The following is a 24,573-nucleotide window of genomic DNA, read 5'->3' as shown; positions in this document are numbered from 1 at the left end:
GGAGGGTCGAGGTGGTCGCGCACTGACGGACACGGACTTATTTTAGTTTCGTTTTGTTACTAATTTTGTAGAGTGACGTCATCTTGGACCCCCAGATGCGGAGCCCCCTCTTCAACCGCAGACAGTCGTGAGTTCGACCACCTGTCATCATGCGTTAATTTCCATGCTGAACTTGTCTGACGGACACGCATCTTGTCTGCAATGGGTTGTGAGCTTGTAGATCCGCTATTTCCCTATTGAAAGGTCGTCCATTCTGTTATGGCTTTGACAGGCAGTGTTGGACATGTTACTACTAGCCTAATATATTAGCTATTAATATAATATTGGCTATTACTCTGCCAAAACAATAATATTATACCATATTACAATGTAAAAAAAAATAATAATAATTAGGCTAGGCCTACTCTAGTTGTGTTACCTGGCTCTTGCCCCAATTATAACAAATGTCAAGAGAGATTTACTGCCATATAGGCCTATAGCTATTTTGGCTGATTGGCCGGTGACTCTTATAGCTATAATGATTATTATTCCAAAAACTTGGATTCTAAAAGGAACTGACTAAAAAGATTGTGTTGTTTTTACATAATTATACATCTCTTCTTTTTTTTTCTTTTTTTTTTGCTATTCACTACTTGATCCCAAGTAATAAGTGATATAATATTATTACTTTTTTCCGTTAAAGTACCTATGACATGGAGTAGGCTATAACATTGGTACTATAGTGGGTCAGAGTCTTATTGCTGCACATGTATATACTGCATGTATATACTGCATACAGTACAGAGTATATGTATTTGTGTAAGTTTATTTTATCATATATTATTGTGTTTATTTATTATTTATACATATCTACAAATCTAAGTGGTATAATACCACTTAGATAGGTAGATATGTATAAATAAGAAATAAACACAAAAGTTTGGTGTAGTCTCGTGGCAATATTTCCATATCGCCATATGATACAGCACCAAACTTGTTTTGTTCTTTTTTTTCTTTTCTTGGATTATCAAATTGAATTATACATAGTTTTCCCGTTTTGTCAATTCAAATATGCGAAATATTTGATATTTTTATTTAAATGGGACAGGCAATATAAGCTTCGGCTGGACCTTTTTGGACTAGTTTTGAATGTGCTTAAACTGTATGTATTGTACTCATGTCTGAAATGGGACCAAAATAAACTAAACTAAACTAAAACTAAAGCCTAATATGTAATAAGTAACATCTTACTCTAGTAAAAGTCAGTGGTATAAAGTAACTAAGTAACTAATTTACTCAAGTAGGCTACTGTACTTTTGACTGCACCTTTGAGTTATTCATACTTTACTTGAGTAATTCCAATTTCCAATACTTTTACTTCTACTCCACTACATCTTGGATCCAAATATTGTACTTTTACTCAACTATAATTATTTGAGAACTTTAGTCACTAGTTATTTTGTAGATTTTTATTATTATTACAAAACATACATTAACCACTTCAACCATACATTTTGCCCATTTGAAAATAGCCGATCTACAAGCTCACAATGCATCGCGATGCGATGCTACGCATTCTGAGTTTGTAGATCTGCTATTTTCAAAAGAGTTTTAGACATTTGATAACTTGAAATGGGACATTCTGCACAATGAGTACTTTTAGTTTTGGTAATTAAGTAGTGTAAGTACTTTTTACACCACTGGTAAAATTGCCCAACACTGTTGGCAGGTGGTGATCGTCTCGTCTTCTTGTCTCCGTGTCTTCTTCTTTGACCCGGAGCTTCTCTTCCCTCCTCGACCTGGAGATGGAGAAATACGAGAAGCTGTCCAAGATAGGAGAGGGCTCGTACGGCGTGGTGTTCAAGTGTCGGCACAGGGACACGGGCCAGGTGGTTGCCATCAAGAAGTTTGTGGAGTCCGAGGACGACCCTGTCATCAAGAAGATAGCACTGAGGGAGATCAGGATGCTCAAGGTGAGTGATGAGGGGGTTTATCATAGCACCGTGCACACATAGACATCAACGGGGTCGGGGGCTTGAGCCCCTGCCCTTTTATCTGTCTGTAAAAAGTGCCCTCGCCAGACCATGAATGCAGTTTATTACTATGGAGAAAGAAATACAAATTCCCTCTTTCCATGCCATACCTGAAGGCAGCATTGTTTTTTAGTTTTTTTACACAATGGCATAGCAATGACTTTTAGCATAATTTTACCAATTTATACACAGAACCAGGATGACATGAACGACTAATCATGAAATATGAACTAATAATAACAAGCAATAGTATATTAGGAAGGATAAAGATATCATAATAACGACAAGGTTTCTGTTTCAAAATCCGCTTATGGAAAATAGACGATCTGCAAGATCACAACGCGTTGCAGATGCGACGTGTTGTGAGCTCGTAGATCAGTCACTTTCGGCATGCAACACGTCGTACTACGTAGTATAAGTCAGGCTTTACTGGAGATGGGTGTGTGTTGGACGGACGAGGCGATTGCATACAGCGCTGCAAAATAAACATCCAATGAATGGACAGTAGTGGAGAACACTGCGCCGAGCTATGAGCTCCCTTCGGCCGCACGCCACGTCCAATCAAACCATAACACTGGCAACACATTTACCGGCTCAGTGTATGCTGTTTGGGTCGGGACATGCTCTGTGCTTACTGCTGAAGTCAGTGCCAGACCGGACAGTGCCACAGGAATTGGGTGCTGCGTTCATCATCACATGTTGAAGCCCGACCATCAATTTTGCCTTTCTGAATGTCACTGGGGGGCTGCAGCAACAGCACACACACAAAGCAGCCTATATAATGCTGCGCACATATATTATATATCATTTGTCAAATACCCAGCATAGCATTTGGGAAGGCATAGCCTTCCCTAGCCTTCATTACCCGCCGCCTATGGAAACAGCGGTACTATGCGGGACAGCGGGAGGGAGCGGCTGGTCAGAAATGAAATCATTGAGGGGATGGCCGGGCGATAATAAGTCAGAAATCTAACAGGAGCAAACGGACGGGAGGGAGATTTTGCCCGCGCACGACTCTACCACTAATGTTTGTTTGACTGCATTTGACGCGGATGCATTCACACCAACAGTGAACTATATGCTGTTGCGAATCGAAACCAGTTTATTTTTATTTTTTTGTGGATTTGAATTTGTTTGTTTGATCAGAAACAGAATACGCATGAGTCTTCACACATGCCCAACTGATGTGCACTTTCCGACAATACTCTTGCAGGATTCATTTTAATCGCGTTAAACCATGCATGAGTGAATGCACCCTTGTAGGCCTACTCTCTACGCTTACCTGTATCTCTGTCCAGAATTTCACGTCTACTACAGTGCTGCTATGACTTTTCAGGGTTCAAATGCCAAAATAGGTTGTAGATCAGCTATTTTTGGGGCTTTGTAGTATGACAAAGTAGGGAATTAATTTACGGAAAAACATAAAAAGTAGAAATTTGGAGATAGGCCTGTCAAAATAATTACATATTTTGTCTGATCGCAATTGTTTGTGATAGTCCTAATTTAAAAAGAGCAGAAATAGCAGATCTACAGTACAAGCTTACAATGTGTCACTTTGTGAAAGTATACACACGTTAAATATGCCACTAATTTCTTTGTTGCAATATCTCTAAAAATGTTTACGTCCAATTCAATCATTAATCTAGTTTATTAATCTTCAACTTCAATTTTGTAATCATGACAGCCCTAATATATTAAAAGGATAGTTCATCCCAATGGAGACTTGAATTTATGGATATTTTTTAGTTTTTGTAACATTCCTAACTAAGCCAATAATTTGAGGAGACTCTTCGGCCATATACCATACTAATGGCTGGTTCTACAGACAGGGGTCTCCATGTATGGGCATAAAAAGGTATGGTGTCAGATGTCACAGACATCATAGGACTTTCACATAACGAATAACTGATCCATAATGGGCAAAAAGGGACACAGACAGACAGATACAGAGATCTCTATACACAGTCATAAAAGGGATATGGGCATAAATGGACACAGGCAAACAGATGGTCAAAACGGGTCCTATGACAACAGGTATAATGTCGTTTGCATTAAAGGGTGGGGCATTCATTCCCTATTTACATCGTTCCCGAGTAGGCCGGTTCCCGACTAGACGCTTCGGGTGGCCGAGCTTCTAGTTATTATAATCTCATAATTGTGAGTTTGTGACGTCATACAATCTCCTCTTGAGTGTTGGCTGGTGAGATGCTCATAGCGAGACATACCGGTACATACTTCACCCTGCAATGGTATTCCGTGCCGAGAACAGCTGACATACAAGCTCACAACCACGTCGCAGATGCGACTGTTGTGAGCTTGGAGGTCTGCTATTTCGGCGACTGTAGGAGTGGTTTTGAGGACAACTGCTTTGAATTGCTATTATTGTTTACACACAACAGAAAACAAGGATTATATATTTCAAGTCACAGTAAAAATCCAAAGCATTCTTCCTCCACACTGGGAGAAAAACAGCATCCGAAGGTTTAATGGGATGCATTTTTTATGAGGCTTGTAACCACTTTTACATTGCATCTTATATGAGCGATCGGTTTCTTTTGCCTCCGACCTGCGTGCACACACTGGTTCTTATCAGTGTGACATTGTCTGTAAATGCGTCTATAGAAAAAGAAATTGGCTGAACTACCCCTTTAACCTGGTTGTGTGTGGTGTTTTGTAGCTGCTGAAACATGTGAACCTGGTGAACCTGCTGGAGGTGTTCAGGAGGAAAAGGAGGCTGCACCTGGTCTTCGAGTTCTGTGAGCAGACGGTCCTCAATGAGCTGGACAAGCATCCTAGAGGGTAGGTTCTGAACCAGCTGCAAGGACCCTATAGAGCAGGGGTTCCCAAACGTTTTTGTCTCAGGGCACCCCATGAATATTTGTTTTCACTAGTTTTGTGCGACAGTCTTGTAAGATGAAGCAGGGCTTTACTTTACCAAAAGACGTACACATTTTAAACTTGGAGGTACAAGGTTTCTGCCCGACAGTGACGATAATTTAGTGATTATGTTTTGAGGAAAACGTTGAGATAATAGCCATTTTGGTTAGAACTGACTGAAAATAACTTTGTACTTCAAGTTTAAAATGATACTAAATATTTTTTAGTATCACCCTGTCACCCACTTTGAAAACCCATGCCCTTGAGCAGTGTTTCTCAAATGGGGGTACGTGTACCCCTAGGGCTACGTGGTGATACTGCAGGGGGTACTCGAAAATGCCTCCAAAAAATACAAATAGAAGTATAAATCATGCCAATATTGTTCATAGTTAAGGAATTAACTCAAATTGAATTAGGAGGGGAAAAAACTGTGCTGTTATGTTCAATGATGACACATGGAGAAACCTGAGTTGCCCAAACAGAGGACACGTCAGAAACACCAGAACGCACTTGCGCGCTCTGCTGGCGCCAGCAATTATTTGGGGGCCTCCTTGCAATTAATATATCCTCACGACCCACACAAGTTGGTAATTAAAACCGACTCATGCTGAGCCAGGCGTGTCTCTTCACAGTTTAGTCTCTGTGTCACTGTGGCATTGACAGCTATGATGTTGTGCGGACTGCGACTCTTTTATTCTCCCTTGGCAGTACGTCATCTGCGTTGCACACACGCTTTCCCGTGTCATCCGGCCATAACGTGCGTGCGTGCGTCAGTCAAGCAGGCAGTCTGTGACGACACGCGGACGGCAGAGAGCCAACAGGGTTGCTTACACAGAGGAAGAGGCCACAGCGTTGCCAAGAGACGTTTAAAAAGTAAAGAAAAACACAGAGCGTTGGCAATGTTATGGGGCCCAGGGAGTAGAATGGTTACGCCTCAAAGAAAAGGGGTGACGACGTTATCGCTTGTCCTCGGGGTCACGTGACACGCACACGCACACGCACACACACACACACACACACACACACACACACACACACACACACACACACACACACACACACACACACACACACACACAACCCACACAATCTATTAACAAAAGCAGAGTTGGGATTGTGTGTTGTGTGACACTGGACCAGGCCCCACAATGCCTAGTTGTTGCCTGACTAGATTTCCTTTTCTTTACCCACAATGCTGTGCGGCTAGAAATCCTAGCTGGCTCCTGAAAACAAAGGGCAGTGGTTACCGTGGGAGACCGTGGGCATACAGTTACACGGTTAATGAGAGGGCTTGTGTGAAGTAGCGCTCCTTTAAGGAAAAGCCTGAATAGTGAGAGAGCAGAAATTATCACCATTTAAAGCAATTATGACATGATGTTTTTACCGGGAGGCTCTCTCCATTCCGACATGTCAACACTCCGAAATTGACTTCTTATTGTCGGAGTGGCGACACTCCCATAGGGGTTAGGTTTAGGGTTAGGGTTAGAGATAGGGTTAGTGTCGGAATGGAGACATGTCGGAAAGGAGACATGTCGGAGTGGAGAGATGCACTCGTTTTACCAATCATAAAAGTCTTTGTCCTGTTTCCTGTTGCACTCGTGCTAGATCCCGCAAGTGTGTGTGTGTGTGTGTGTGTGTGTGTGTTGCTGGAACAGAGAAAAGTTGATAATTTATTTTTTGTCTTGTCCTGAGTTGACACCACTTGGCAGGCATTTCACTTGTGGTTTTTTTCCAGTGAGTCAATACTCCAAAATTGAACTCGACACCAGAAAGCTCCACAAACCGCAAGGCATTGTGGGAAATTGACACCTACTGTAACTGTATAAAGCATCAACTTGCACTGGTTGCAATGCTTCTGACGCAGCCCTAATGGAGCGTAGCGTGTTTTACCCTGCTGTATTTTAGTTTGAACTCATTAACCTGGACACTTTAGATTCTAACCACTTTAACCATTATTTTATGCTTTAGCTATTAGAAAATAGCAGATATACAAGCTAACAGTGCGGCACCAAGTGCCGCGCTGCGAGCTTGTAGATATGCTATTTTTGAAAAATCTTGAAAACGTGTACACATCTTTGAATATATATTTTTCAAAGCAAACTTTTGCAACTCAAATCTCTGCTTCTGGGGGGCCCCTGTAAAAACATATTATTTTTTTTTGGGGGGGGGGGGGGAGTTCGAGAACCACTGATTTAGAAGAAGGATTCTAAGACATTAATAGAATTGTGCCAAAATATTTCAAGATTTTCAAGATTTTCTTTTTTTTTTGCAGATCTACACGATCGCAGCGCGGCACTCTGTGCAGCGCTGTGAGCTTGTATATCCGCTATTTTTTAATAGTTAAAGAATACAACAATGCTTAAAGTGGTTCAAGTCTAACATGACACCGATTTGCGGTCCTGGTCCAAATGGCTTAATCTAAAACGGACCCTTCAAAATGGCTCTTATTTTGTGTCTCCTTTGACCAAATCCAATTGCTTTGTGTGTGTTTTGCTGCAGGGTTCCAGAGGCTCAGCTGAAGAGCATTGTGTGGCAGACCCTACAAGCTGTCAACTTCTGCCACAAACACAACGTCAGTATTTACATTCACTCAGTTACTTATATGCATAAGCTCATGGCCGCGGTTTTCCAAAAGAAATCATATCGTCGTTGTCAGGTGGAAACCTTGTATGTCCAAAACCGCTTGTTTTGTATCATTTTTAAAATCTTATGTTGAAAGAATTGCCCTCTCTGTGTAGAAATCCATGCCATATTTACGCCTGGTATTGACTTGATTATGCTTAGTTCAGTGTGGTATTAAGCACCGAAAATAGCCTATTTTAGATATTTTCACCAAAAGGCCCTTCTAGAAATGTCAGCCCCTGCCTCTCTAACATTCTCTGCACGTCCCTGTGTGTGTGCATGCGTGCGTTCTAGTGCATCCACCGTGACGTGAAGCCCGAGAACATCCTGCTGACCAAGACGGGAGTCATCAAGCTGTGCGACTTCGGCTTCGCCCGCATTCTGAGTAGGTACAACGACGGTCACCCAAGATGCCAGCGCATTTATGTGCATTTAGCGTCAACGGGAGCCCCTCATGACTTATTCAACAATGACCCTATATTATCAGCCCTTGTTTCAGCCCTCTTCACTTTCATTGTTTGTGTGAATGCAGCGCATATGCCAGTCTAGTCAGTGTTCTCCGTTTACCCAGCCTGCACTGGGCTTTGGGTGTGTTGGGTTACCATACCGTACATGTAGTTAACTCGGTCAGCACGGCTTTGTTAATCCCCTCCTCTATACCCCGCTCCTCCCCTCTTGTTATTCAATGTTCAATATTCAATGTGGGCCTTTGTCTATGTTGGCTGGCTATTAGATCCCAAACCTCGGGACCCATTTGTGGCTTGTGGATCCATTTTCGTGGGTTGCGAGTGTTTATTTTTTATTTTTTTTAAATCACTTATTTCCATGAGTTGAAAACAAATTAAAAATATTTTCAAAATGAATGTCATGAATGAAATAAAATAACTAATCAAAGACATTCCCTAAACTAGAAAACAAATATACAGATGTGCTGTTTCAAAACTGCACACGTCCTGCCATTGGCAAGACAGCAGATTTTCAGGGGATTTGAGCATTGAGCTTGTAGATCAGCTATTTTTGCTATTTTGTATGACCTTATCTGACTTTATGAAGTTTAAATCTAGCTATGAAGGTGGATTCTGCTTTTCATGGGGAATGGAGTGGTTTCTTGCCATTTGCGAGTTTCTGCAAAAACACGCTTGAAAGGCAAAACAGGGAAAGAAACCTGTGGAAAAATGCATTTGCAGGACATTTTCAGGAAAAGAGCACCGAGTGCTGCGCTGTGAGCTTGTAGATCTGCTATTTTTGTGAAAATTTGTGCAAGTCTTTGAATATTTTGACCCGATTCTATAAGTGTCTTCTGAATCCTTCTAAGGTTTTTTGAAAAAGATATGTTTCTATGTCGGCGGTGCTCAAACTTTTTCATGTGAAGGACCCCCAAAATGATATGTATTTGGACACGGACTCCCCATCTCAAAATATTGTATCAGGGACCCCCCAGAAGCAAATATTTGAGTCACAAATGTTCGCTTTTAAAAAGATATATTCAAAGACACGATTTTTATCTGCTATTTTTCAATAGTTAAAGCATTCAATAATTAACTAGAAGCAGTGCTCTTCCGAGCACAGGTCTCCACCAGGCCACACAAATTGCCCTGTTATAGCGCCACCATGAGGGCCATTTGAAAAATTTGGGGCAGAGGTTCTGAATCGGCATCCAGGGATTGTGTGTGCTCATTTTGGGATCGACCGGGCCAACGGCGCCGGAGATTAGCTGTACACAAACTCGGAGGACGAATGGGCCTGTTATAGCGCCACCATGAGGGCCATTTGAGAAATTTGGGGCAGAGGTTCTAGATTGCCATCCAGGGAGTGTGTGTGCTCACTTTGGCAGCGTCCGGGCCAACGGCGACTGAGATTAGCTGCTCACAAACTGCGAGGACGCACGCACGGACGCACGCACGGACGGACGGACACACGGACGGACGGAGGGGAAAACATACTCTCCCCCATGCCTTCGGCTGGTGGAGACAATTAATACCCGGCGCTAACTAATGGATTAATAGCCCGGCAGTTGATGTGTTAAAAAAAGACAACTTTAAACAAACACCGACAGGGCAGGCAGCCAACAAACGGTAGGTTCCGTACGGAACCATTGTTTACTTAGATATGGAAGGATGACCTCCCACTTGGGTAATGACGCCCCCTGGCGATCATTCAGAGAAACTACTTCAGCTCCCGTACTAACGTAGGTAGGAAGGGCCTGTCACTCAAACCGGAGTGACCCGCCTCCAGGCTATATAAGCCCCCGGAGGCGGAAGTAACATCCTCTTAATACCACTCTCTGCCACATTCAGTGAAACAGAGGGGCATTACGTGGGAGGTCATCCTTCCATATCTAAGTAAACAATGGTTCCGTACGGAACCTACCGTTTACTGTCAATATTCCAGGATGACCTCCCACTTGGGATTCTTAAACTCCCCTCTAAGCCACAACCTACTCTCATACCCCCACACACCCCTCATACGGGTGAGCACAGCCCAAACGGGCGTGACCCATCACCCAGAAGGTCCCAGGCCCACCGGACCTGGGTGTGAAGGCATGAGAAAATAAAGAGAGACCCTGACAGACCGAAGTCCGCCTCATTCAACTAAATGAAAAGGACAAGTCCGCCTTATAAGTAAGACACACTATATAAGGAAAACACAGGGTCCCCCCAAAATACCCCAGGTGGCTACATGCCCACCTGTGGGAGGGGAAGATCCGACTCCTCTATGACGTAGAGGAGGCAACTGCACCCAGAACCGAATGCGCTAGCGAAGAGGATTCGATATCCAGGTGATAGTAGGCTGCAAAGGTAGAAGGCGAAGACCAATTCGCCGAAACACAAATCTCCTGAACGGAGACTCCCTTTGCCAGTGCCCACGAAGTAGCCACACCCCTAGTGCTATGGGCTTTAAGTGCCGCCGGCACTTCCACACCCGCACTAGAGTAAGCCAGCCTAATAGCATCCACAATCCACCTCGAAAGAGTGGGTCTAGACACCGGCTTTCTGACAAGAACATTGCCCATTTCTACAAAGAGCTGAGAAGAAGCTCTAGAACCAGCAGTCCTGTCATAGTAGGCCTTCAATGCCCTGACAGGACAAAGGCAATTCAGCCGTTCATCCTCCACCGAGACAAACGGAGGAGGATGAAAAGCCAGAAGAACAACAGGCTCCTTAGGAACCACCATGTTCTTAGGAACAAACTTAAGATGAGGCTTGAGCAACACCTTGAGATCATTGTTCATAAACTGCATGCACTCCGCAGACACCGAGAGAGCTTGCAGGTCACCAACTCTTTTAGCCGTGGCCAAAGCCAGCAAAAGAGCCGTCTTGAAACTCAAAAGTTTCAAAGGCATCCCTACAAGCGGCTCAAAGGGAGCCCGACACAGGCCCCCTAGAACCACCTGCAGATCCCAAACTGGGAACAAAGACCTAGTCACCGGCCTCAAACGTTCAACTCCTTGCATGAACTTGATGACCTCCGGGACTTTAGAAGGTGCCTTGCCCGCCACCCCCAGGTGACAGGCATTAATAGCCGCCAAATACCCCCTAAGGGTAGAAAATGCTAGACCACTTCTCAAGCGGTTCTGCATAAATTCCAGAATTTCCTGGGCTGACGCCACATGAGCCACCACAGGTGGAACACGCGACTCACACCAGTCCTCAAAGGCATTCCACCTTCCATCATAAGACGCCCTCGTAGAGGGCGCCTTAGCACTCTGAATGGTATCAACCACTTCAGAAGAAAAACCGGCTGCCAGCAGGTTTAACCTTTCACGTGCCAAACCCACAGGTCTAGGACCTGCAGGTCTTGGTGGAAGATCTCCCCCCTGGCCTGACTCAACAGGTCCCTGCACTGAGGCAGCTGCCAACCCGGTTCGCAAAGGAGAGGGGCGATCGCCGATCTCCACGTGCCCTTGTAGGGAGCCACCAGGAGCATCTCCAGACCGAACCTCCTGACTCTCTCCAGAGTGGGTCGGATTAAGTCGAAGGGGGGAAACGCGTACAGTAGACCTCTCGGCCACGTGTGCGCTAAGGCGTCCAACCCCAAGGGGGGACTGCCCTTCACCGCGAAGAACAACGGACACTTCGTATTCTCCGCTGACGCAAACAGGTCCGCCACTGGCTGACCAAACTTGCGAAAAATCTGGCTCACCACCCTGGGGTGGAGAGACCAATCCTCGTAGCGAGGACCTCCCCTGGACAGGAGATCTGCTCCGCTGTTGAGGAGACCTGGGACGTGTGAGGCCCTGATCGACTTGAGGCGCGACAAGCACCAAACCGTCAATTCTCGAGCCAGACGGTCCAGTGGCAACGACGACAGGCCCCCCTGTTTGTTGACATAAAACATGGCCGTCGTATTGTCTGTCCTGACCAGGACGTGACAATGCAAAATCCAAGGCTCGAAATGCTTGAGCGCCAGGAGTATAGCCATCAACTCCAAATAGTTGATGTGACGACCCCTCATCTCCAGAGGCCAAAGCCCCTGCGCTGTGCGCCCCTCGAAAGTGGCTCCCCATCCACTGAGACTGGCGTCTGTCGTGATTGACTTGTGGGAAACCACCTCGCCAATCGAGACTCCGCTGGTGAGGAACCCCTCCACCAGCCACGGAGACAGGGCGATCGCGCAGGAAGGGGAAACCGTAACCTTCTTGTACTTCAAGGAGGGCGGGATCCCGAGGGATAACATCCATCTTTGAAAAGGTCTCATATGAAACCTGCCCAAACGCAACAGATGTACTGCGGAAGCCATCATTCCCGTCAGTACCATGCAACTCCTGTAAGTGACCTCCTGGCCCACTTGAAAGGAGTCGAGACATTCCCGAAACCTGTCCACCCTCTCCTCTGAGAGACGGGCCGACATGTCGGATGAGTCCAGAAGGACCCCAATGAATGTAAGACGACTTGCTGGAGTCAGCATGCTCTTGCCGTGGTTGACTATGAAACCTAAGGCCTTCAGGTGAGCCAAAACCACTTGTGTGTGACGCGCCACTTCGTGGGCGGAGCTCGCTGAAATCATCCAATCGTCGATGTACGTCGCCAACCTGACGCCCTGCTGTCTCAGCGGGGCGATGGCTGCTTCGGTCACTTTCACGAAAACCCTCGGGCTCAGTGACAGACCGAAAGGGAGTACTGTATACTCGTACAGGCGACCCTCGAAGGCGAACCGAAGGAATTTCCTGTGTGGGGGATAAATCTGGACGTGCTGATAAGCATCCTTCAGATCCACTGAACAGTGGAAATCCCCTTGCCTGACCGACCGTAACATGGTGGGTACTGTTAGCATCCTGAAAACGTATTTCTTCAGGTACACGTTTAGTGCCTTTAGGTCCAGGATGGGACGTAGCCCCCCCCCCTTTTGGGCACCAGGAAATAACGGCTCCAAAATCCCATGCGGGATTGGGTCCTGTCCAGCTCCACTATAGCACCCTTGCTTAGCAATGAGCTGATCTCTTCTCTCAAAAGACTTGCTTTTAAACCACGTGCTCTGGTATGAATAACCCTGCTCGAAAGCGGGGGTATATCTGCGAACTGTAACCTGTAACCCCTGGTTATCGTTCGAAATACCCAATGGCTCGGGTTGCATAACTTCCACTGGCGCGCACAGCGTGCTAGCGTGTTTTGAGCGAGAGAAACCCCACCACTGTGCTTCCGTGACGGCGGAGCTTTTTGGCGGCCGGACCGGAAGTGGGGAACCTGCGTATCCGTATCCGGAACGACCGGATGCGGAGCGCAAGGGTTCAATAGGCCGCATGGCGGAAACACCTTCTGGTTGTACCGCTTGACTAGCGGAGCTATTTTGCGGCGGGACCGGAAGTGGGGAACCTGCGTATCCGTATCCGGGACACCCGGATGCGGAGCGCAGGGGTTCAATAGGCCGCAAGGTGGGAACACCTTCCGATTGTACCGCTTGACTAGCGGAGCTCTTTTGCGGCCGGACCGGAAGCGGGGAGCTAGCGAATCCGTATCCGGTGAAACCGGAAGCGTTCGGTTTTGGCTCGATAGAGCGACAGGAAGAGCAAAGCGATTCGACTGATAAACAGACTCGCCCACAACTAAAGCATTCTCCCCTGACAGGAGAGGAACTTTTACGTTTAATACCTGCTCTAAGGCCTTTATGCTTGTCCCTTGACCCGGGCTCATAGTAGGCCGACAGAATTTCTGACTCAAGGTTAAATTCATAGCATCGCTCACGCGAGGGAAAATCCACTCGCGCGCATGAGGAACCATATAATTGTTTGACGTTAACATTACTGGTTGCTGATAAAACCTCTGACTGATTAAAGAGTCCTGACGGGACTCCATCATTCTTACAGGAGGCATGCATAAAGGATTCATATTGTCGACGCGAGGGATATCCCACTCGCGCGCTTGAGGAACCACATAATTGTTTGACATTAACATTACTGGTTTCTGATAAAACCTGTGATTGATTATCGAGTCCTGACAGGACTTCATCATTACTACAGGAGGCATGCACGATGGGGTCGTCTGTGCTAGTGCGAGAGAGTTGGACAGAGACAGACTTTGTTCTTTCAACATGTTTATTGTCGACACAGGAGGCATCAAAATTAACATTTTCATTTCCCCGACACGGGGTACCGAAAAACGCCCTCGTTTGGGGGGAGGGGGACCGAGAGACACCTCGGACCCCCGCCCCAGCACAATTCCCCTCTTCAGAGTGTCATTTGCGCTGTCCCCTACCGCGGCCACCGCGGTATGAAGACTGCTGCCTGCCATCCTTGGACGGGCGGCGCGGCTGAGCGCGCTCGGGAACCACAGCCTTGCTGCGGGGCCTGTCAGGCGCCCTGGCTGCAGAGGCTCCCCTGGAGGAAGACGAGTGCTTCTTAAAAGAAGCAGAGCGGCCCCTTTCCTTGGCGCGGGAGGAGCGGGACGTCCTCCTAGCTTGCTGCGGTTCATCCTGTGGCACTGTGGTGGACTCGACGATGTCCTTAGCCGCCTTGAAGAAGGTAACTCTACCCTGCAGCAGCTCCAAGCCCCCACCCATGAGGGTGGTGGGACTGTTCTCCATGTTTATGAGAGACTTGTACATCTCCCCGCGAGGACCTAGAGGCTTCTCGCCCACGTCCCTCTTAGGCTCGAGGTCGACATAGTCGAGCCAGCGGGCTCTCTCAGACTGGAGGTTGTAGTCCATGGACCTGCCCATCCACTTAACCGCATGCCAATTGACCTTCAGCATGATGTCAAATAGAGTGTTCAGTTCAGCTGTGTGCTCCCCCGTGGGCAGACCTTTGACCAGGTCCTTGGTGGAAGCGAGCAAGAGCTGGATCAGATTTAGGTCCTTAGCGGCCAGAGCAGCGGACCGGTAGGCGTTACGAGCCCTGTCCGACTGTAGCTTGTCCTCCAGGACAGTGAACCCCGGCGGGTTGGTGCCGACGGGGCCAACAAACGGTCCGTTTTTAGCCGTGCCTACATCTTTGTACTGGGGTCTGACAGAACTCAGGAAAGATTGTGCCAACAGGTGGTCCAGGTTAGGGCAGGTGGACATGCCTGCCTCCGCACCGCCCACCAAATCCAACACAGAAAAAGGCAGCTTCCTGGGGTCTTTATGTGTCTTCCATGAGGAATGGAGGGCCTTGGTGAAACCTTTCACCAGCGGCAGCCTGGAGAGGACATACGGGGCGGGAACCGAAGGCTCCTGCCCGGGCATTTCATCATCATCCTCGGCCTCTTCAGAGGGGAGAGGAGGTGGCAACTCCTCTCCAACTCTGGCCAGAGCTCTCATGTAGACTGTGAGATGATCCAGCATTTCTGCTGCAGAATCGACGTCCTCTGCTCCCGCTTCACTCGCTTGACTGGCGGGTGGAGGGGCAGTGGTGCCTGAGGAGGCCTGGGAGCTCCCTGCGGCGTCCAGTTGACGTGCTGGAGCCGCAGGGGCATTACCTTTCACAGTGACCGTGAGTCGAGAACCCTCGTCATCGACGGAGTCCTCCTCCTCCTCGGCCGTGTATCCAGAGTATTCAGAACCAGAACCCTCGCTCTGACAGGAGCTCAGGTCCGACTCTCGCCTGAAGGTCTGGACTGTTTTGGTGATGCTCACGTCGAGGGGGACGTCCCCGACGGTCACATCCAAGCGTTTCTTTTTGGGCACCGCGCCCGAAGGGGAAAAGGCTACCGGAGATTTCGTCTGGATGTTAGCCTTCTTGGTCGCCTTCTTAGCGGCGACTTCACCAGACCCGCCAGCTCCAGTGACAGTGGAGCTAGCTGCGGTCGGTTGCGCGGCAGGCGGTGTCTCATGTAGCACGGCGCCATCTTGACTTGGAATGGCGCGCTGGTTGCCAAGCGGATCTCCGGAAGGCAGCGCCGCACCTTGACCAACGGTGCGGTCCGCCTGGGGAAGGAAAGACTGGGCTGTGGGGTTGAGAGCAGTGGACCCACCTGGTGGAGCGCAGGCCCCGAGGCCTGCCCTGGCTAGGTAGAACCGGTGTATCAGTACATCGCGGTCGTAGGCCACGCAGCAGTCACAGAAAGGTCCTGCTCTCCCCTGAGGACTCAGTGCAGAGAAGGCGTGTGCAACGCCCATGCAGCCGACACAGAGATGGTGAAGATCCTGTCCGTCGATGAGTCCTGGACAGCCTGGACATTGCCTCGGCAGGAAGGCCAGAGGATCCATGGCGAAGCACTGTAGATAGAGTTAACCAGAAGCAGACGAGCTAACAAGCTAACGGCTAAGGCTAGGCCACGCTTGATTCGGGCAGGGCCTGAACAAGCGGTAAGCAGTGTAGCTAACGTTAACAATAGCAGACGAGCTAACAAGCTAACGGCTAATGCTATGCCACGCTTGCTTCGGCGGAGGCCTGAACAAGCAGTAATAATCCTTTGTTATAAAAGGAAATAACCGTCGATTTAGGACGGAACAAGAATAAGTATTCTTAAGTACGGGTTAATTCAACACTCGCCAGTGGGCGACTCCAATGCCACCGCTTTAGGCTAATGCGCGAAGAATAATAATACAAGGCTGAGTTTCAACTTATCTGAATGTGATATCGCAGAGAGTGAAAAGAGGATGTTACTTCCGCCTCCGGGGGCTTATATAGCCTGGAGGCGGGTCACTCCGGTTTGAGTGACAGGCCCTTCCTACCTACGTTAGTACGGGAGCTGAAGTAGTTTCTCTGAATGATCGCCAGGGGGCGTCATTACCCAAGTGGGAGGTCATCCTGGAATATTGACAGTAAACACCACGTTAGCCTGAGTGCACAGCTGTGATTAATCATTATTGAAGCCAACGGCACAATGCAACCTCTCCTCCATCATGCTCCGAGCCTCAAGCACAGTGGTGGAATAGCTTAGTATTGTGTTTCTACCAATAGCTTAGAAACACAATACTCTTTAGCCTCCACCTGTCAGTGCCTTCAACAATAGCGACACAAGTTCCCCAGCTGTAAATCTCACAAAAGACACTTTGTGCATAATTAGCTCTTTATTCCGCTAAATTAACCACCGATTAACTCCCATTCTGCTGAGGAGGACAGCACCTCCACACAGGGACATGCTGGGCCCCTGATTCAGCCCGGGAAAAAGAGTTGTAGAGGCCCTCATTGCGCGCTATAGAGAGAGATCTCTCTATAGCGCTGCTGCTACTCAAAGATTTGCCATTTCAGATCATGACAAGTGACAAGCCAGCAGGCCAATTACTGTACATGAGTTATAATTCGTCGTTGTCGGGTGGAAACCTTGTTTGTCCAAAACCGTTTGTTTTGTATTTATCATTTTAAAAATGATTTAAACTAGTGAAAACAGCCGATCTACAATCACACAACGCCTCGCGGTGCGAGGCTTTGTGTGCTTGTAGATCTGCTGTTTTCACTACTTTTGTGCAACGGCCTTGTATGATGAAGCAGGGCTTTGCTTTGCGAAAAAATTTATGAATTTGAAACTTGGAGATACGAGGTTTCTGTCCGACAGTGACGATTTACTTTGTTGGCCGCCCAGCCCCCAAAATGGAACGAAGGCCGACAATTTATTTTTAATTTTTTCCTAATGCATGGCCGGCCTGGACCGGCCGGGAATGAACCGGCCGTTCGGGAATTGTCCCGCTTTTCCCAATGGCCAGCACGTCCCTGCCTCCACAGGACTGTGAATTAATTAAACAGTGACATCATGCACTGAAGGGATGTCATAAGTTAGGGGTCTAACGGTATAGTAACTGAATCGAAAAATCTATTTTAATTTGCAATTATCTACTATATCGATATGCAAAAGCATATATTGTACCGTTTTGGCTTTGAATCGCATCGGTATCGTTTTACAGTGCAAATAATTGATTGTATGGACAGAAAGAGGGGTTTAATTACTTCTCCATTCCATATAGCTACTCTTGGTCTATCGATAAATGTGTGTAATGTCTGTTCAAGGTGCAGGTTTGTTGAAATATAGTGTCTATGTATTTGCTAGAGAATCACAGTGTTTACTTATTTATATCCATAATAAAATATTTTCTTTATAGTAACATCTACAACGTGCGAATGTTTAGGCCTTTTCCTTCAGTTTTAAGTGGGACTTTTAGGGGCTTTATTATTGACATGAATGACTAAGCCCCTTTGACAAGAAAGTTAATAACAGCGACAACTGACACAAAGGCTCTGGTTGGGGGCCTCCTGAGCTCTTGGGCCCCTGCATGGGCCCGGTAGACCTGTGCAGTAATATCACAGCAACAATACAAACTGTCGGAGAACAGCAAACACAACAATCATCCACAAACTGTCAAAGAAGAGCAAACACAGGGGGGGTTTAAATAGACACTGGGACTAAAAGGACAAAGGTGAACTCCATGGACAAATGGACAATTATCACACGATTGGCTAAGGGACTAACAGGAAGTTCTGGACCTGGGGTCCAGAACTTCATGAATCAAAGGGTAGCTCGACAAGAAAGGTAACAATTAAGCAATATTATACAAGAGGGTGTTAGTTATTGTGATTATTGGACCGCCTGCATTGCCGCAGGCACGAGCCTGAAGGACGTTTTCTGTCCTGGAAAACAACCAAATGGGGCTAGCACAAAAACTAATTTTACCTGCTGATTTACATCTTTAAATCTGTTATGTGACAATAAAACGGATTCTGAACTCATTGACACAAAATAGTAACAAATCTATTTTATAACATGACTTAAAAAATATATGCAATCTTGCCAATAGATAATGTGAGCAAATTATGACTTGACCCACTCTAGTTGCGTTTCCATAAAGCTTATTCGAAAATAAGAAGCGAATCATCATTACGTCGAAAAAAGCAAATGCGCATTTTGCCTGTTTCCATTCACTGATAAAATGCGATTCTTGGAAGATAGTTCATGAAATAAGCAGTCGGACAGGCGCTATTTTTCCAGTAAAGTGAGACACATTATTGAACATGCACTCTAACCCAGGGCTCTTCAGCCTATAGATTTCATATATAAGATAAGAGAAAGAGAGAGAGAAGAAGAGAAGACGCTCCACTCCACTTCAACCCCGCAACAGCATTGCACACGATAACAGCTGATATACAGTAGACTACAAGCTCCTCATCACAGCTCGTTGCGGATGCGATGTGAGCTTGGACTTGGTCGATATGCTGTACTCGGCTGTGCGCGCGACGCCATCACGGAACGGAGAATAATGACAAGGCGGCCGACCCCAGCAGCCCTTCCCACGAGTTCAATGTATTTTAATTCAAAACATAATTCGCTTAGTGTTTCCATTCACTGATGCGCATTTAGTTTTTTCGATAAAGCCTCAAAATCCACCACCTCCATGCGCATAAATGTTTTTGCGAATAATGAAAGTTTATTTGAATTTTGAAGTGTTTCCATTAAAAGATTTATTCGCAATAGCCTTAATGCACAAAAACAGCTTTACGGAAATACAACTACTGTCTGCCTGACTGTCCACCCAGCACATGGGGCCAGACCGGTCTGCAGAAGACACATGGTAAATGTGAATTCGATTCACGCGACCGGGATGGTTTACCAGGCTTTAAGGGTGATGCACATTATGACAAAAGCAAGGCTTCAAAACTGAGCATTCACATTGGATAGTTAGTTATTGTGTGTCTCTCTCTCTCTCCCTCTTCTGGCCTTGCAGCGGGACCAGGTGATGACTACACAGACTACGTAGCGACCCGGTGGTACCGGGCCCCGGAGCTGCTGGTGGGAGACACCCAGTACGGCCCCCCGGTGGACATGTGGGCCCTGGGCTGCGTGTTCGTTGAGCTGCTCTGTGGGAATCCGCTGTGGCCCGGCCGCTCCGACGTGGACCAGCTCTATCTCATCATGAAGACTCTAGGTCAGGGGTGGGCAACTTTGGTGATGGAGACTGAGGGACACTATATTTCCACACTCACTCCCGTGGGCCACATTGTATATCGCTCCTGTCGGGCCGAAACCTCCTAACTCCAAAATTTTCATTTTCGGGAAAATGAGCTCAAGTGGAGTTAGGAGGTTTTGACCAGAGGGTTTTTTACTTACTTTTTTTAAAGTTGAAATCCTGAATTCTTTTAAGCAATTTTTGAATTGGAATAACGTTATGAACAAACCGGGAAAGCATCTGTGCCATATAGATTTGAGCTATATTTAGCAACCTATGTTTTTTTTTAAAAACAGTGGTTCTCAAAGCGGGGACCCCTCATCTCAAAATATTTTTTCAGACGGACATCCGCAGCCGAATACATGTCATTTTGGGGGTCCTTGACATGAAATGGGTTGAGAGCGACTGGTCGTGTATGTGCTACTGTAAAGAGGTTTATGATGATGTTTTTGTGCCCCCCCCCACACACACAGGTGACCTGATCCCTCGGCATCAGCAAGTGTTCCATTCCAACGTGTTCTTCAGTGGAGTCAGTATCCCTGAACCCGACACGACGGTACGGCAGCGGTTCCTCTGTTACACTTCATTCATTCAGGAGGGATCCAGTTGGTTTGGGTTCTGCTCATTACTGTTGTTTTGTGTGTAGGAGCCTCTGGAGAAGCGCTTCCACGCTGTGGCCCCGCACGCACTCCAGGTCATGAAGGTATAGAACATCAGCTGAGCTTATTGCTTTTAGCCTATAAGGCAATTTGTACCATTTGTACACTGTCAGAGTTACATTTAAGGGAAACTAGTTAACTTTAAGCCTATTTTTATACATATTTTAGCAGTCATTTCCCTTTATCAGCCACTACATATGTGTGTGCGTGTGTACAGTCCTGTCTGGTGATGGACCCAGCTCTCAGGCTGTCCTGTGAGGAGGTCCTGGCTCTGCCGTACTTCCAGGAGGACGCTGGGGCGGCGTGGGGCCGTGAGGGAGAGCGGCCCGGCAGACGGCACGACAAGGCCTCCAGACGCAGACAAGCAGCGGTACGTTGAGACGGCTATTTCCACTATCAATGATATTTTTTAAGTATAAAGTTGTCAAATATGTCAGTCCTTTCTTTGTATACTTAAGTTATGTCATATCTGCCATGTGCAACTTCAAAGCCTACAAGCCAGACAGAAATGCATTTGTCAACGACAAAAAAACACCCCCAAAACGCATTAGTGTGAGAATCAATGGGGGTAAATTTGACCCTTGACCCTACATTTACCCTCATTGATTCTGACCCAAATTCATCCAGGGCCTTATTTGTGTCCCCATCCAGAATCTTTTTTTTTTGTCTAAGGAATGCGACGAGTACAAAATAATTATTATTTTACTCAAGTCTCCATTGTGTGACTAATCAAGTTAATTGCAATTACACACACAATTCTAGGGAACAATTCTCTGATCTCCCTCTCTCTCCCTCCCCAGCCTCAGTATCTTCCTCAGCTACCCAGCAGTAACATATCACCTGCTCCGGACGTGAAGAAACAGGTCAGGCACCGATACGACCACCACCTGCCCAACATCTAAACTGACCCACCGGACACACCATGGACTATGTTTTGGAATGAACTGCTCAAAGTGGACCTTTGTCCTTTGTGACAATGTCAAATCCTGGTGTTCAAAGTAACTCTGAGGGCCCTGGTATTTAGAGCAGACCTGGGCACTGTATGGCCCGGGGGCCGTAGGCAGCCCTTTGGTTCTGACCGGCCCTTGTAGGGTTAATGGCAAATTACAAAATAAACACATTTTCTAATTTTACCTCATGCATGGACTAAAGCTGGATTGCTGTTATTTAGATTTTTTGTATTCACGCACAGCTGGACGCAATGCATACATCAGCACGTGTGCGTGATCATTGGATGTTGTCTCGATAACAAGCAGGTGGTGAGACTGGTCACAAGTCAAGACGACCTGCCTTACCTTACCCATCAAAAATGGCTAAAGTGGCTAAAACAAGAAAAGTCAATGCCGAATGCCGGGTTTTCAATTTACTGAAGTCAGAGGTAAAGCTGTGTGTTTAGTTTGCGGGGAGCACATCTTGTGGGGAGCACTGCCTTTTGGCCCGGCCCTCCGCAATATTTTCTGATGTTCATGAGGCCCCACGGAAAGAATAATTGCCCACCCCTGTTTTAGAGGATGAATGGGGCAAGGTGGTGTTTGGTCTAAAACGCAGGGTGGAAAAGTGCTGGTGACGTGTGCAGCTCCAATTTTGCCACCTTGTTATCTGGGTGGAAAGTAAAGCATATATATGGCACAAAGGCGTTCTAGTCATGGGTATGTTCTGGTCATAACATTTATTCAATGCTTTGGGCTGCAAAGGGGGCCATGATCGTTTTCAGTTTGTTTTCAGATTGTAAGCTTTCAAATGATGTCATTTATTGAAAACACAAAAGGAGGAGCGGCGCGCACACCTAAGTTGGCGAGGTGCTGACCACGCAAATAATGATGGTTGAAAAGAAAAAGGCTGCACAGCTCTTCAGCCACGGGGCATCATTTATTTATTTAAATAAATGAAGCTTAAGCTTTAGTTTAAGCAGGACACGTGAGTCAGATCACGTGACAACGGGGATGCGCCATGTCTGGCTATGAAGCTCACCATGGGTGCCAGAACTCGCACCGGAAGTGCGATAAAATACATGTCAGTGAAGCGACCGCAGTTTTCCCAATGACCCTGAGCACAACGGTGGGGGCCGATGGGCACTAGGCTTCCCACACTCCCACGCCCCCACCGTTGCTCAGGGTCGTTGGGAAAACAGTGGTTGCGTCAGTGAATGGACCCGGCCTGATCAGCTCGACTGAGACCTTTGTCATATAATCTGTTCAGGAATATAAAAGAAGACATATCAAAGGTATTTTTACAATCACTTGCTTTTCGATGTGCACAGTACATCATTAAATAATAATAATAATAACAGTAAATAATAATAAGTATCGCATGGTTTGGTTCCCAGACAGGAAACAGTGGATAGTCTCGCGATACTTGGCACGTTTAGAAACTGCTATAAAATGACAGTGCACTGCACACATCGAATATCCACACAGCAGAAAAAAATGTGTGACATGCCTTCTTTTATTTTCCTGAGCTGAGTATGTTATAAAGGTCTCACTTTTTCATAAATAGTGTTTGTTCATGAACTTCATGAGCTGCTGGGAGGCTGCATCACAGTCTTCCACCGAACTTCCGGCTGCAGTTTGGCACCCATGGTGCGACGAATCTGCCTGTTGGAATTGCGAGATAGCGAAAGGGGCGTGGATGTCTTTACCTCCTATTTACCTTGATTCACAGATCTGCTGATCATGACATCACAGTCATAATCCAATCAGAGCTCACGCACAGTAAGGGAGGCTTGTCTCAAATCTGAAGCCTCAGAACTGCTGCCGCTGCATCTCTGCTGCATCTCCGAACACGGAGCCCTTTAACGCCAACTCAAGTATTCCATTTGTTGCAATAAATGGTTAAATCTACTTTGACACCAGTGTTCCTGACTAAACAAACGCCACTCATTCATCCCCTTGGTCACGGAAGTCAGGCAAGTGCACACATAGACATCAAAGGGGGCTTGAGCCCCTGCCCTTTTATCCGTGTGTAAAAAGTGCCCTCTCCAGACCATTCATACTAACCTGCTGCACTAACCTGTTTCACAAGATTATCAATGAGAACATTTTTTTTAATTATTATTTGGCTCATTGCAGGACATAATGTCACTATAAAAAAATCTTACAGTGACTGAGTACAATAGTAGGCTACTGCATAGAACTTGTGTAAACATGATTTGCTATGATTTTGTAATAATAATGTGTAGTAGGAATAGGCTTACATTGCACATAAGCAAATACAGCAAACTTGACTTAATCTAAGGCTTGATTTACGACTTAATGGCTAACTAACAAACGGTGACAAAAAGTCTTATTAAGATTTAATAAAAGCTGCAATGAAAGGTGATCCTCCCTCCCGTGTGTAATTTGATGGCTCCTCTAGCATTGCAGGCGTGAGTCTTTGACAGCGATCTCTCCCCTGACTCAAACACATGGGTGTCGTACCAAATTCTGGGCCCTGGGTACAAGGATTCACTCACATTTTGTGCTTTAAAGTCTTTGAATATTTAAAATCCTTCAAAGGTTTTTTGAAACACTTATGTTTCTATGTCAGTGGTGCTCAATCCTTTTCCCCAAAATGATACGTATTTGGCCATGGACCCCCATCTCAAAATATTTAGTTCCAGGAAGTCAGGGACTCCCCAGAAGCTAAATTTGAGTTACAAATGTTCGCTTAAAAAGCACATATTCAAAGATTTGCACACATTTTCACGACTTTTCAAAAACAGCAGATCCACAAACTCGCAGCGTGGCACTCGGTGCCGCGCTGTGAGCTTGTATATCTGCTATTTTTCAATATCTAAAGTATAAAATAGTTAAGGCCCCCTCCACCTTGGACCCTAGTAACTCAGTCCCACTTCCCCCCGCCATGTGACGCCCCTGCTCAAACATGACCGTAGGAGGCCACATGCTGGCATTGATGGAGTGACAGTTGACACATAGCTTGATTGATCACCGCTCCTCAAACTCGTCAACTTGCATCGTGTTACACTACAGCTGTACAGTGGATGTTTAACGAGCCTCGTCTGACCTCCGACCCAGCCTGTGCCACAGCCTCTAGGCTATAGCAAGGGGTCTTCAACAGGGGGTCTGGGACCCCTAGGGGGTCCTCAGAGTTACTACAGGGGGTCCTCCAAA

At 46.6% G+C, this 24,573-nt stretch overlaps 1 protein-coding gene across 2 annotated transcripts; it reads left to right on the top strand.

The window, feature by feature from the left end:
- Positions 1–21,390, top strand: LOC308289701 (cyclin-dependent kinase-like 1). 2 transcript variants are annotated; one of them, XM_080731445.1, is made up of 10 exons: positions 1–127; positions 1,785–1,952; positions 4,690–4,811; positions 7,389–7,461; positions 7,806–7,896; positions 19,584–19,784; positions 20,279–20,361; positions 20,452–20,508; positions 20,682–20,834; positions 21,265–21,390. In XM_080731445.1, the coding sequence occupies exons 2-10, from the start codon at positions 1,785–1,787 to the stop codon at positions 21,364–21,366; spliced, it is 1,050 nt and encodes a 349-aa protein (XP_080587571.1). In that variant the 5' UTR covers positions 1–127; the 3' UTR covers positions 21,367–21,390. The 2 variants fall into 2 exon arrangements, with proteins under 2 accessions (XP_080587571.1, XP_080587570.1); XM_080731444.1 differs by having other exon boundaries at positions 1,709–1,952.
- The last annotated feature ends 3,183 nt before the right edge of the window (positions 21,391–24,573 follow it).

This window comes from Nannobrachium achirus (assembly GCF_963921795.1).
Source record: "Nannobrachium achirus genome assembly, chromosome: 8".
Taxonomy (NCBI): domain Eukaryota; kingdom Metazoa; phylum Chordata; class Actinopteri; order Myctophiformes; family Myctophidae; genus Nannobrachium; species Nannobrachium achirus.
Note: the sequence above shows the minus strand (reverse complement) of the source record. Positions and strands in the feature narration are given on the sequence as shown.